The 13,916-nt window shown below is 40.9% G+C and overlaps 1 protein-coding gene across 3 annotated transcripts; it reads right to left on the bottom strand.

The window, feature by feature from the left end:
- Nucleotides 1-2,051: 2,051 nt before the first annotated feature.
- Ct55l1 (cancer/testis antigen 55 like 1) lies at nucleotides 2,052-13,494 on the bottom strand. 3 transcript variants are annotated; one of them, XM_087601246.1, is made up of 5 exons: nucleotides 13,231-13,494; nucleotides 12,018-12,202; nucleotides 3,818-3,962; nucleotides 2,961-3,073; nucleotides 2,052-2,330 (listed from the first exon to the last, which is right to left on the bottom strand). In XM_087601246.1, the coding sequence occupies exons 1-5, from the start codon at nucleotides 13,310-13,312 to the stop codon at nucleotides 2,136-2,138; spliced, it is 720 nt and encodes a 239-aa protein (XP_087457372.1). In that variant the 5' UTR covers nucleotides 13,313-13,494; the 3' UTR covers nucleotides 2,052-2,135. The 3 variants fall into 3 exon arrangements, 2 of the variants coding, with proteins under 2 accessions (XP_087457372.1, XP_087457373.1); XR_015647114.1 differs by lacking the exon at nucleotides 3,818-3,962; XM_087601247.1 differs by lacking the exons at nucleotides 2,961-3,073; nucleotides 3,818-3,962.
- Nucleotides 13,495-13,916: the final 422 nt, after the last annotated feature.

The following is a 13,916-nucleotide window of genomic DNA, read 5'->3' as shown; positions in this document are numbered from 1 at the left end:
CCAGGATGACTTTTCTTATTCTTATAAAGGCCTGGAGACCCTCTGGTGTGTTGCGGCTACATTTGAAAGTATCAGCAAATCACTCCAGATCATTTCATTAGTGTGTGTGTGTGTGTGTGTGTGTGTGTGTGTGTGTGTGTGTGTGTGACTTTAAAGACCAACCAAGGAGTTGCTGCCTGGAAGATCATACACTCTTTATGGACCTTAAAAATGAGGGGGCTTGGGGGCAGCTAGGAGTTGTTGACAGTTGTCCCAAATAGGCTGGAGTCTATGCATCATGGTGATCAGAAGGTTGATCAGAAATTTTGGCTGCTCTGAGTATGGTGGTGTATGATGTCACTAGTGAGGGTTATCAGTGGTGGTGAATGACTGAGAATCTCATCCTTCTGGAGACTGCCTGGCCTTGAAGTTTGGCACAAAGGACACAATAGTACTGGATTGGTAGGTACTTGAACCCAACAAAGTACCTGGACCTTAAGTCACTCGAGGTGACAGATCTCCTCCAATGGTATGTGGGCTGTTGTGGTAAAATGAAAAATGTGGTTTCTTATACCCCACAACAGTGCCAGAACCTTTGGCCACGTGGCCTGTATTGGATAATTTCATCTCAGATAAAGAGCGTCTCAACTGCTAAGCTCCATCCAATATCACACTGCCGAAGGCTACGCTCTGAACCTGGCAAAAATCTCTGTACCCACCATCTACATCCCAAGACAGGTTGCCACCATACCAGACATCCATACCTAATTCATGGAGGCCCAGTGTGTCCAACTACCACACATTCTCGTGAACTCAATTAAATCACCACATGTAAGAATGTACAACACCATAAACTCTCATCCAATTGATAAGATATAATTGCCCACCTAGATAAGACATAGTTTGCTCATCTCGTTACCCAAAATCATTTACACTCCCATCCCTTAAAATTAGTCATAACAACCTGCAATATGTAATATGTGAAGGGAAGAATCTTAACCTCTGCCTCCATGTTCTCTCGGCTACTCTCTCCTACAGTCTCCTCCACCTCTAAAGCTTTTCTCCTGCCCATCCTTCCTTCTTGTCCAATGACAGACTGGTTCTATCCTGTGTCTGCCTTCACCTGAATAATCACATCAAACTACAGTGGGCAAAAGAGGCAATAGCATCTTCGACATGAGCAAACTGTTGGGTGGCAGGGCAGAAAAAAAAACATTGGTGCTTTGGGCTCTGCATTCTGATGGGGTGGGGGATGGTCACACTCAGGAGAAAGGGTATATGGTGGAAGTTCTGAATATTGATCGTCTGCCTGCAAGATAGGTCAGTTTTGCACAGTTGAAACTATAAATGTTTAGGATAACCATGGATTACTAACAGGCATGGAATTGAACCCTGTCATGGGGGTTGAAGGACCACACCATGAAAAGAACAGACATAGACAACTGGTCATGTGGCATCAGTCTCCAGTACAGGAATCCCTAACACTTTGGATGGTGGCCAGGACCAGGATTCCTTCTGAAGGCCAGAAAATGTTGGAGACACAGCCAAGTTCAAGAAGTATAAAAGTCTGAAAGAATTTTTTGGCCCCCTGCCTCAGGGTCTAATGAAACTCTGCTCCATCTTTCTGTTTGAACTGGACTGTAGTATGACCTTTCATTACGCTGAACTGACTGCATTGAAGACTATCGTAGGACAGGGATCTATAAATAAGCACTATATTTACAAAATGGAGTACTGATCAGAAATGAAAACTATCATAGAGAAATAAGCTTTGGAAAGGATCAAAGACATTCAAATGGAAGGCAAGCTACAATGTTAAATCCTACCTGGCCACACTCTTGGGATCTTGAGCAACATGCTTTGCCTCTTCATGAGGCTTAGAGGCCTACAAGGCCATGGGCAGCAGAAAATCTCCTCCACTTTATGGAGAATGATGCATGTACCTGAGGGCAGGGCTGTTTCTTTCCTAAAGCATGATTCAACACGGTATGTTTTTGAATTGACAAGCTACCTTTCTGAAGTGAGTCACGTTGCCAACGAAATTACCAGGGTTTTCAAAGAAAGAGTCATCGTTCAGAGATCTTTGGATTACACGCAACATTATTTTATTAAACCAGAACCTTGGGCATAAGCCGGAAAGCGAATTGTAGGTCTGGTTAAATCTCCACTTGTACTGGGGTCACTGATACTGCCCTCAGTGAACAATGTTGCTGGATACTGTCGACAGTGACCACATCTACAATGTCGTATAATCCAGGTGTATACCCAGAAGGTATCTGGAGAGAGTCAAGGGTGAAAAAGACTCTGGCTTCTACCATGCCATTTCTTCCATCAATGCTAGTAACATAGACCTGCAATGTTGAGAAAGATGGCTATGAGTCTGGGGAAGCATACAATCCACCACAGATGGTCCCCCACACACCCAGACACCCAGTTCCAATCAGCAGGCCCCTCACCCCATCATGACCTCATGCTCTACCTTCCTGAATTTTCAACTCATTCACAGGTTGTCCTACAATGAATGCTTTGACATGCCTTCATCAGCGGGCTGAACACCTCAAACCCAATCCACTCAAAATTTCTCTACGATGTCCTTACATCCAAGATGCTTTCTAATTGTTGTCCATAGAACAGCATAACATCAAGGAGAGCTCACAACTTATGGATTGAGCACTTAACCACACACGGACGTACATGCACACACACACACACACACACAGCCACATACACACACACAAATACACATACACAAATACACAGACAGACAGACAGACAGACACACACACACACACACACACACACACACACACACACCTTCTACATTACCCTCTCCATATTTACTGTTCAATTTGTGGACAGTAGTGTCCACTCTGCAGAAGATTTACTGCCAAACGTACCAAAAAAATCTGGAGCAAGAAAGGGATCAGTAAGAAAGAGAGGCAGCTGCCTAATCATGACAAGACAGCATGGAGGACAATTACCTCATTGATATCCTGACAGCTGAGGGGGCTCACAGAGTGGATATTGATGTTTGACATGCCCGAATTCATGGAATACTCAACCAGAACCAAGTCTCCTTTGAAAGGTTTGAATGCTAAAACAGCCAAGAAAGGGAGAATTAGGGGTTGGGGATTTAGCTCAGCGGTAGAGCGCTTGCGTAGCAAGCTCAAGGCCCTGGGTTCGGTCCCCAGCTCCGAAAAAAAGAAGGAAAAAAAAAGAAAGGGAGAATTGTTAAGTAGTAATACTGTCATATCTAGGCTCTTGCCATGTGCTGAACAACATTTCCTAATGTAAAGAAATTCCTCGAATACTAAGATACTGTAAATATCTTCCTACAGGAAGGGAAGCAGAAAGCCCTTTAAACACTGGTTCATTTACAATGATGCATTATTCATCAGGCATTAAGAGAGACATGTGTGATACAAGTATTTTCAAGATAAATCACTTATACTTATATAATGCCATCATTGAATAGATTTTAAATGTAACCCAGAGCAGGGGCACAAAGATGAGAATCTCATAATGGATGGTTTTCTTACTCTCGTACACAATTCTCGATACATATGAGTTTCCCATACTTTTGAGAGCCCTATGTGAAAAACCAAAGTTAAAAAATGATGCAGCCAATGAAATCAACTGAGTCAGGGAATCCACGTGGACATGTGATGATGGTTGTCACAGGGGACAGGATCTCTAGGTGGTATTTAAAATACTGTCCTTTCCCCCTGTATTATACATTACTTTCAACTTCAAGGATGCTTCCCACACTCTCAAGAGCTTTTAACCCAAGCCGATACTTGTATTTCTTGCTCTATGTTTCTAAAGCTATAAGTCCTACCGCCAGAAAAGAGGTATAATGGGAAAGACACGTCCTCGCTGATATACACGTCTTCTTCAGTTACAGAGGTGACACATCTAATACAAAGCCTTTTGCCAAGTTTTGACGGCTCACTGCCCTCGGGAAGATCAGTCATAACTTTCACCTATAAGAGGAGACATTGACTGCAGGTGAAATAAAAATATCATGCCGGAGATTGTAGCCATACCAAGGATTCCTCATCAAAGCAACATTATCCTAGTGAGTACCTAAGACATGGATACTTTGAGGACATAGTCCCCTGTCAGAGAAAATGGGTTTTATTATGCATGCCAGAAACAGTCCTCCTGCTGCAGAATTTGCTTACACAACTGTTCTCCAACCTAACATTTCCTGTTGAAAATATGTTATGGAATGAGATGAGGACAGAAATCATGTCTGTGCTTGCTTCCTGGATTTCTAACTGTCTTTCAATAGGGAGTGCCATACCTATGTTTAATGCACCCACAAACTTAGCTTCTGACTTTAGAATAGAGTACATTTACTATTCAAGTACTCAAAATTCAATACTGCAAAATACATTTAAAATATACTTATACACAATGTGCAATCATGGCTGTAATAAACAAGAGAAAAATTCTGCACATTTATACAGAAGAAAACAGACTGAGGCACACTGTGGGGGACAACCTGGGGTAGCTTTACTGTGCATGTGAAGGAACAAAACTGTGTTGCCTGTGAGATGGGTGTGACCTGAATTAAATCAACAGAGACAAGAATGAGCAGCACAGTATTGGAGAAAAAAGGAAAACATGCTTTTCCCTATCAGGATCTGGGAGCAGGAATTTATCATGAAGTGGGAGAAGCAACCACCATCAGAAGATTTTTCAATGACAAATCATGCAATGCAGGCCCCACGGTCTGAGGGAATACTATTCTTCTGAATTATCAGAGATAACGAACGTTAGAGGAAGTAGTATAACTTTGAATCTTTCTTCATCAAGCAGAAGAACATTCTTTACACGAAAGTAGAATATTCACTTGAGCACAAAGCAGAAAAGCATCTCCCACAAACCATCCTGGACAATTACATTATCCAGAAACAGTGACTGAGTCTCCATTTGAAAATGGAAACTGAACATTGTGCATGCTATTAAAATAGTGCATGAAGACTCACAAAAGGACAGCAGAGAGAGACATCTGGAATCAGAGTTGGTACACACATGTTAATTAGTGAGCTGCATTCCTCATTGTTCGATATTTAGTTTGGATGCACTCATCAAGTATAGAGGGGAAGAATGATGAGAGCTGATGTTCTATGATCATTGAGGAAGCTTAAGCTACTAATGTCAACGGCTGTTTTCAACATCTAAACAATTGCAGTTCCCACCTCTCACGCTATGTATGGCTACTTAAGAGTACTCATGGGATGGTGCTTTTCATAGGATCACTTGCACTGAGTGGTGAAGAGCTTAGAACCTATCTGACCACTCACTAATTCTGTCACTCTGCTGCCAGATGAGCATCACAGACTTTGACCATTCTTCATTCTGACCCTCCACTAATCCATAGACATACGGTACCCTAAGGAATTTCTCAGTTCCCGTGGCAGACTTAGATTCTCCCAGCTCTCATTCTTCAACACAGAGATACCACTAACAATCGTGGCAAACCACAAAGACAGATTCCAAGACTAAGAAAGGCCCTAAGATACTGTTAATCCCTCAAAACCAAATGAAGTAGAGTGGAGGATTCATTTCAGAGTATAGCACCACTTGCAGACATTTGGAAAGCAATGTGCATGCACACTTATGTCAAATATTCTTGTGCCAATATGTGTATAACATCCTCAAATCATAGGAGTGAAACTAGACACTGTCCATGAGGCCTGTAATTCCAGCAATTAGGAGCCAGGAACTAGGAAGACGGCTGCAGGTTGCAGGCTAGCCAGGCTTCCGTCTACTTGTGGACTTGTAATGTACAGAGTACTAACTCATTGCATAACATTGAAATATATGAAAAACAAAATTCATCAGGGGTTGTTTATTCAAGCAAAGCCTTAAATTATACACCTGGCTCACCGTAACTTATCATGTAAACCAGTCTGGCCCTGAACTCACAAAGATTCCAAATGCCTCTACCTCCTAAAGACATGTACCACGATGCCAGTTTTGAATTGACTGTGATTTAGCAATTTGGGTAACAATAAAAGATAGAAAGAATATGCTTCTAGTATAGTAAGACTATATGTAAAATCAAGAAAAGTGGTATTCGTTAAAATAACTGATTATATGCACCTCTTCTATAATAAAGATATTTTCCCATAATACAGAATGATCTCTGATGGGAAATCTGTACCCAAGTCCCATGTGTGATGTATCTGGACTCTCAGAAGTCAGGATACTCCTGAGAGCTCAGGGGAGACCTATTGTGCTCACACTCATGACACAAGAGGAACCTGCCTAGTGCCTTCTTTGCTCTCTGGGCACAGGAACCTAGGACCAGGCACGGGGAGGACCTTTCTGATTTCAGCCTGAGCCCAGAGCTGAAAGCCAGTTGCCAGGAGTACCTATGCATCTAAGAATAGTAGGTATAGCAGAGAACAAAGATTCCCAATCGAAAGGGCCAGTAAATATGGTCAACAGAATTATACAAGAAAACTTCCCCAACCTAAAGAAAGAGATCCTCATAAACATAGAACAAGGCTACAGAACTCTGGATAGATTGGACCATTAAAGTATTTCCTCCTGTCAGATACATAATAGTCAAAATAGTAAATTCAACGAAACCCAAAGAAGTAAGTTTAAAATCAGTAAGGGGAAAAGGTCAAGTACCATATAAAGGCAGATCTATCAGATTTTCACCAGTCTTTTCACCAGAGACTGTAAAAGCCAGAAGACCCTGGGCTGATGTCCTCTTTTGACAAATCCAGCCACACAAAGCATAATAAATACAAAATCCCAACAAAAGGAGGGCGCTACACCATAGAAAAAGGAAGGAAATAATCTCCTTGAAACAAATCCAAAAGGAGAGAGGCATACAAACTTAAATCCACCTCTAACAATAAAACCAACAGATAACAACAATCACTATTCCTTAATATCTCTTACATTAATGGACTCAATTACCGAATGAAAAGACATATACTAACAGACTAGATACTGAAACAGGACCCAGAATTTTGTTACATACAGTAAACAGGCCTCAGTGACAAAGACAGCCACTACATCGGATTAAAAGGCTGAAAAAACAATTTCACAAGCAAATGGTCCAAAGAAATAACCTGGAGTAGCCATTCCTATATCAAATAAAATTGATTTACAACCAAAAGTTATCAAAAAAGTTAAGGAAGAAAACTTCCTATTCAACAAAGGTAAAATCAACCAAGAGCGACCCTAAATCCTAAATATCCATGCTGCAAATGCAAGGACACCTACATTCATAAACGAAACTTTACTAAACCTGAAAGCACACATTGCCCCTCACACAGTAAGAGTAGGAGATTTCAACACCCCACTCTCAACAATGGACAGGTCATAGACACAGAAATTAAACAGAGACTTAGAGAAACTAACAGAAGTTCTGAACTGAATGGATTTAATAGATACTTATAGAACATTTCATCCCAAACCAAAAGAATATACCTTCTTCTTAGCACCCCATGAAGCCTTCTCCGAAAGTAACCATATAATAGGTCACAAAAAAAGCATTAACACATACAAGAAGATGAAAATATTCCCATGCATCATATCAGATCACCAACGACTAAGGCTGGTTTTCAATAACAACAATAACCACAGACAGCCCACATACACATGGAAATTGAACAACGCACTACCCAATGTTATGGAAGAAATAAACAAGGAAATTAAAAACTTTTTAGAATTTAATGAGAATGAAGGCACAACACACCCAAACTTATGGGACACAATAAAAACAACGCTAAGAGGAAAAGACATATCTCTGAGTGTCTTGAAAAGAAACGTGAGAGAGCATACATAAGCAGTTTAACAGCACAGCTAAAAGCTCTAGAACCAAAAGAAGCAAGTACACCCAAGAGGAGTAAAAGTCAGGAAATAATCAAAATCTGGGCTGAAATCAACAAAGTAGAAACAAAACGCACTACACAAAGAATCAACAAAACCAGGAGCTGGTTCTTTGGGGAAATCAAGCATACAGATAAACACTTAGTTAGACTAACCAGAGGGCACAGAGAGTGTGTCCAAATTAACACAGTCAGAAATGAAAACAACAGAAACTGAGGAAATTCAACAAATCTTCAGATTCTACTACAAAAGTCTTTATACAACTAAACTGGAAAATCTGGATGGAACAGACAATTTTCTAGACAGATACCAGGTATCAAAGTTAAATCACGCCCAGCTAAACCATCTAAAAATCCCATAACCCCTAAAGAAATAGAAGCAGTTATTAAAAATCTCCCACCCAAAAAATAGCCAGGATCAGTTGGGATTACTGCAGAATTCTATCAGACCTTCATAGAAGACCTAATACCAATACTCTCAAAACAAAATAGAAACAGAAGGAGCACTATCCAATTCCTTCTATGAAGCCACAATTATAATTATATGTAAACCACACAAAGATCCAACAAAGAAAATGAACTTCTGACCAATTTCCCTTACGAATACTGACGCAAAGATACTCAATACAATTCTTGCAAACCGAATCCAAGAACACATCAGAGCAATCATCAAATATGATCAAAAAGGCTTCATCCCAGGGATGCAGGGATGGTTCAATATATGGAAATCCATCAATGTAGTCCACCATGTAACAAACTCAAAGAAAAACCACATCGCCATTTCATTAGAAGCTGAGAAATCATTTGACAAACTATTCCACCCGCTTCATGATAAAAGCCTACGAAAGATCAGGAATTCAAGGCCATACCTAAACACAGTAAAAGACATATACAGCAATCCAGTGGCCAACATCAATCTAAATGGAGAGAAAATTGAAGCAATCCCACTAAAATCAGGGACTAGACAAAGCTTCACACTCTCTCCCTACTTATTCAATATAGGACTCCAAGTCCTTACTAGAACAATCAGAAATCAGAAAGAGGTCAAATGGATACAAATGTGAAAGAAAGAAGCTAAAATATCATTATTTGCATGTGATATGAATGTATACGTAAGTGACACTAATAGTTCCACCAGAGAACTACCAAGCCTGATAAACAACTTCAGCAAAGTGGCTGGATATAAAATTATCTCAAACAAATCAGTAGCCTTTCTCTCCTCAGAGGATATACAGGCTAAGTAAGAAGTTTTGGAAATGACACCCTTCACCATACTTCCAAATAACATAAAATACCTCAGTATGATTCTACTCAAGGCAGTGAAAGATCTGTATGACAAGAAATTCAAGTCTCTGAAGAAAGAAATTGAGGAATATCTTAGAAGATGGGAAGCCTTCCTATGCTCATGGATTGGCAGGATTGATATAATAAAAATGGCCATTTTGCCAAAAGCAATCTGCAGATTCAATGCAATCCCCATCAAAATACCAACTCAGTTCTTCATAGAGTTAGAACAATTTGCAAATTCCTTTGGGATAACAAAAAACACAGGATAGCAAAAACTATACTCAACAACAAAAGAACTTCTGGAGGAATCACCATCACTGACCTCAAGTAGTATTACACAGCAATAGTGATAAAAATCGTATGGTATTTGTACAGAGACAGGCATACAGATCAGTGGAATAGAATTGAAGACCCAGAAATGAACACACTGAAAAATGGTTACTTGATCTTTGATAAAGCAGCTAAATCCATTGAATGGAAAAAAGATAGCATTTTCAACAAATGGTTCTGATTAAAATGGAGGTCAGCAGGTAGAAGAATGCAAATTGATCCATACTTATCGCTCTGTACAAAGCTCAAGTCAAAGTGGACCAAGAACTTCCATAAAACCACATACTCTCAAACACATAGAAAAAAGTGGAGAAGAGTCTGGAACACTTGGGAACTGGGGAAATTTTTCTGAACAAAACACCAATGGCTTACTCTCTAAGATCAAGAATCAATGAATGGGAATATTATAAAACTGGTAAGCTTCTGTAAGACAAAGAAAAACGCTGTCGTTAGGGCAAAATAACAACCAACAGATTGGGAAACATTCTTCACTGATCCTATATCCAATAGAGGGCTAATATCAAAATGTACAAAGAACTCAAGAAGTTAGACTCCAGAGAACCAAATAACCCTATTAAAATGGGGTTCAGATTAAACAAAGAATTCACAGCTGAGGAGTACTAAATGGCTGCTAAGTACCTAAAGAAATGTTCAACATCCTTAGTCATCAGGGAAATGCAAATCAAAACCATCCTGAGATTACACCTCACATCAGTCAGAATAGGTAAGGTCAAAAACTCCCATTGATGGTGGGATTGCAAACTGGTACAACCACTCTGGAAATGAGTCTGGAGGTTCCTCAGAAAATTGGACTTTGCACTACCTGAGAAAGAGCTATACCTCTCCTAGGCATATACCCAAATTATGCTCCAACATACAACAAAGTCACATGTTCCCATATGTTCATAGCAGCCATATTCACAAAATCCAGAGACTGGAACCCAGAAGTCCTTCAATAGAGTAATGACTATGGAAAAATGGTATGTCTACACAGTGGAGTACTACTCAGCAATCAAACAATGATTTCCTGAAATTCATAGGCAAATTGATTGAACTAGAAAATATAATCCTGAGTGAGGTAACCCAATCACAAAAGAAGACACATTGTATGCACTCACTGATAAGTGGATATTAGCCGAAAAGTTTGAATTCACCAAGATACAATACACAGACCACATGAAGCTCAAGAAGAAGTACAACCAATGTGTGGATGCTTCAGCTCTTCTTAAATGGAGGAACAGAAATATTCATAGGAGGGGATGTGGAGACAAAGTTTGGAGCAGAGATTGAAGAAATGGACATTCAGAGCCTGCCCCACCTGGGGATCCAGCCCACTTATACACAGCCCCAAAATGTATACAATGTTGATGAAGCCAAGAAGTGCATGCTGATTTTTGCCTGATATAGCTGTCTCCTGAGAGGCTCAGCCAGAGCATATCAAAAACAGAGTCAAGTGTTAGCTACAATCCATGGAACTTAGAACCATTGGCGGAATTAGAGAAAGGATTTAGGGGCCTGAAGATTTTTCTAACCACATAAGAACAACAACAAAACCAACCAAGCAGAGTTCCCAGGGTCTAAACCAATACCCAAAGATTACACATGGACAGAGCCAGGTCTCTAGCTGCATATGTAGCAGAAGGTGGCCTTGCTGGGCACCAATGGGAGAAGCCCTTGGTCCTGCCGAGGCTGGATCCCCAAGTGTAGGGGAATGTCAGTGTAGGGAGGCAGAAACGGGGTGTGTTTGGAAGGGGAACACACTTTAAAGAAGGGTAGGGTGACAGGATAGGGAGATTATGGCCAAAAAACCGGTAAAGGAGATAACATTTGAAATGTAAATAAAAATATCCAATAAAAATTAATGTACAGGAAAATGATTTAATTTTAAAAAAGTCTAAGATTGGTTGAATAAATGAAAAGTACAAAATTCCTTTTTTATACTTCAGGTTATAGCAAATTTTGAAAAACAAAACGCAGAAATGTGATTGTCAAATTTCCATTATTTTCTCTATAATTATAATAACAATAATGACAAGAAGAACAACAACTAGAACTACTAATGTGTTGGTGTTTATCAACATGGATAAAAGGCTTTTCTGTACCTATGGCTGAGCCTATTAATTAGAACAGTATAGCCAAAAATTATCTGAGAATAGATATTGATATGCAAATATCTGAGCTGATTATGTTTATAGAGATAAGTCTTTCAAAAATCTAGACCAGAAATTTGCTGTACATTAAATACATCTTGAATATTGTATAACATATTGATATTAAAGTTTATCACAACAATTATATCTGTTTGAATTCATACAAGAGAAAGAGCTTCTTACTCGGAAGGGAAGAGGATTATATGAAATCCAATAATTATCATTGTGCAAAACATTTAAATATGAGAGAGAACTGAAATCAATCTTTAGGAACAGAAATAAAAAGATACTGCAACCCCATAGAAGAAGCCCATTAAACTCACCCCATATTTACATTCGTGTTTCTTTTAATCCAAGAGAGGTAACAAAATCCCCTTAGGTTAAGTACTCTGGATAAATTCGGCCATACCTTGATTGTTTTCAGGGTATGAGTTACTTCATCTTGTTCCACAAGCGCAAGGACATTGGTCCCGATCTTCAGAGGCACATTGTCACTGATTACCTCCACGTTGAAGAGGATGGAGTCATTGATCCAGCCATAGTAATTGCACAGAGAGGTGACCACTCCCTGAATAGACTTCAACCTGGTGTTATCTACGACACAGGTAAACAAAGGTGACACTGGTTCATGTCAAATGCAAGTACCCACTACATGCATCAGCTCCGGCCTCCAGGTTCCTGCTCTGTTTGAATTCCAGCTCTGACTTCCTTCAGTGAGAAACTGTGATGTGGTACCACAAGCCAAATAAACCCTTTCGTTCCCGGGATGCTCTGGCCATAGTGTAGCATCACAGCATTAGTAACACCAATACTCCACCCGTGTACACATGAGCACAAAGCATCACTTCACTGACCGTAACACAGCAGCCATCTCTGCATCCCAAGGTTGTAAGTACTCAATCGCACCTCTATGGCACCTATTTGAGCTGTGGGTGACCTGTCTCACTAAGTATTCAAGTGCTGGGTTCATCTACTGCTCAGGAAGGCCCTTTAAACTCCCACTCTTACTAGCATTCGCCTCACTCGACAGCAGCAGCAAATCCATAGCCAGAGCCCTAGATTCTTCAACATCCCTTCTGAGAAAGCTTTAAAGATCCGTGGATCTAAGGATACAGTGTCAAATTTCCTTTTGTTCTTCATAAGCATAATGGGTAATGGGTAAGTAATGTTTGAGAGTCTGGCTCGAGTACTCTGCTGGGTCAACAGGCCACCGTCCTTCATGGTGTCACCCTTAGAAACCTGCCTCCTGGCTTTAGAACCATGTGTGCATGAAAACCAAGCCTAATTCACTCTCAATGTGCAATGTGCCCCTTCTCTTGGGGATAGACAAACGCATCTTTCAAGGGCCAGATGCGAAGGCAGAGACAGTACAACCCACAAAGCCTTGTGTCACGTGTTCTGTGAGTTTGCCAAACACCCTCCTGCTTTGCCATCCCAAAGGAGCTTAGGATACCGTTCAGTACTGGCCTTACTCGTGGAAACTCAGGGACATCCTCATGCTCAACAGCCACCCAGGATGTTGGCCTGTCCGTCTAGACTATTTGTGTCCCAACCTCACCTTAAGGTGGAGGAAAGCCTTTCTGAGGAGTCTCCTCGAGTGGGGGTGTGGGTTACCAGATTACCTTGAGGCTGTTCCTCTGATATTTCTTCAGACGTGTTGCTCCCGTGAAAGAATGTGGATATCCACCGTAGAAGGCTCAACATGGTGATATCACCTCCAGCCCAGCCAGTGTCCGAGGGTTACAGATGATTCAGCAGACTTCCTTTGTCTCACTCAGTTTATGGCCCCCGTTCCCCAGCCTCTGTGTGATGGAGTGAATGGCTAAGATGAAGCTCTTAGGAGAGCCAGTGTCTGGGTACCTCCTCACCTACTGCCAGCTTCCCATAAAGCTCCCTCTGCTTCAAAGGCAAATTTTCCCACTGGTCAGCCAATGAGAGACAATGGTGTTTGTACGTCACTTCTTATTAGGTATAGCCCTGACGGTCACTAGGCGAAGACATTTGGTCCCGCCCACCCATTATGATGGCAACAACAGGAAGGTCTCTGGAAAAGCCGCTTGAGGTTGTAACCTTGCGCACTCTGTTCATAAGGGCGCTGGCTTTTTCAACATTTTCCTGACAGGGGCGTGAGGTTGTCTTAGCAGAAACCTTCGTACCTGTTCAGCCTATTAAAAATCACACCTGCTGATGGAAATAAGCACTAACCAGGAGTCTGGCTAGTTAAGCCACTAGTTGCCTTTAGTGAGGGCGGTGTTCGGTTCCACCACCCACAAGGCAGCTCACAACTGTCTACAATACCAGTTATATT

Source organism: Rattus norvegicus, chromosome X (genome assembly GCF_021556685.1).
Source record: "Rattus norvegicus strain SHRSP/BbbUtx chromosome X, alternate assembly SHRSP_T2T, whole genome shotgun sequence".
In the NCBI taxonomy this organism is placed as follows: domain Eukaryota; kingdom Metazoa; phylum Chordata; class Mammalia; order Rodentia; family Muridae; genus Rattus; species Rattus norvegicus.
The sequence above is the reverse complement of the archived record's forward strand: the minus strand, read 5'-3'. Positions and strand labels throughout refer to the sequence as shown.

What these genes read in the sequence shown, in the direction of transcription:
- Ct55l1 (XM_087601246.1), bottom strand. Translation starts at nt 13,312, where the DNA reads ATGTTGAGCCTTCTACGGTGGATATCCACATTCTTTCACGGGAGCAAC. An exon ending in ATACCCTGAAAACAATCAAG is followed by an intron (nt 3,963 to 12,017) that starts GTATGGCCGAAT and finishes CTCCTCTTATAG; the next exon opens with GTGAAAGTTATGACTGATCT. An exon ending in GCTGTCAGGATATCAATGAG is followed by an intron (nt 2,331 to 2,960) that starts GTAATTGTCCTC and finishes TCAACATTGCAG; the next exon opens with GTCTATGTTACTAGCATTGA.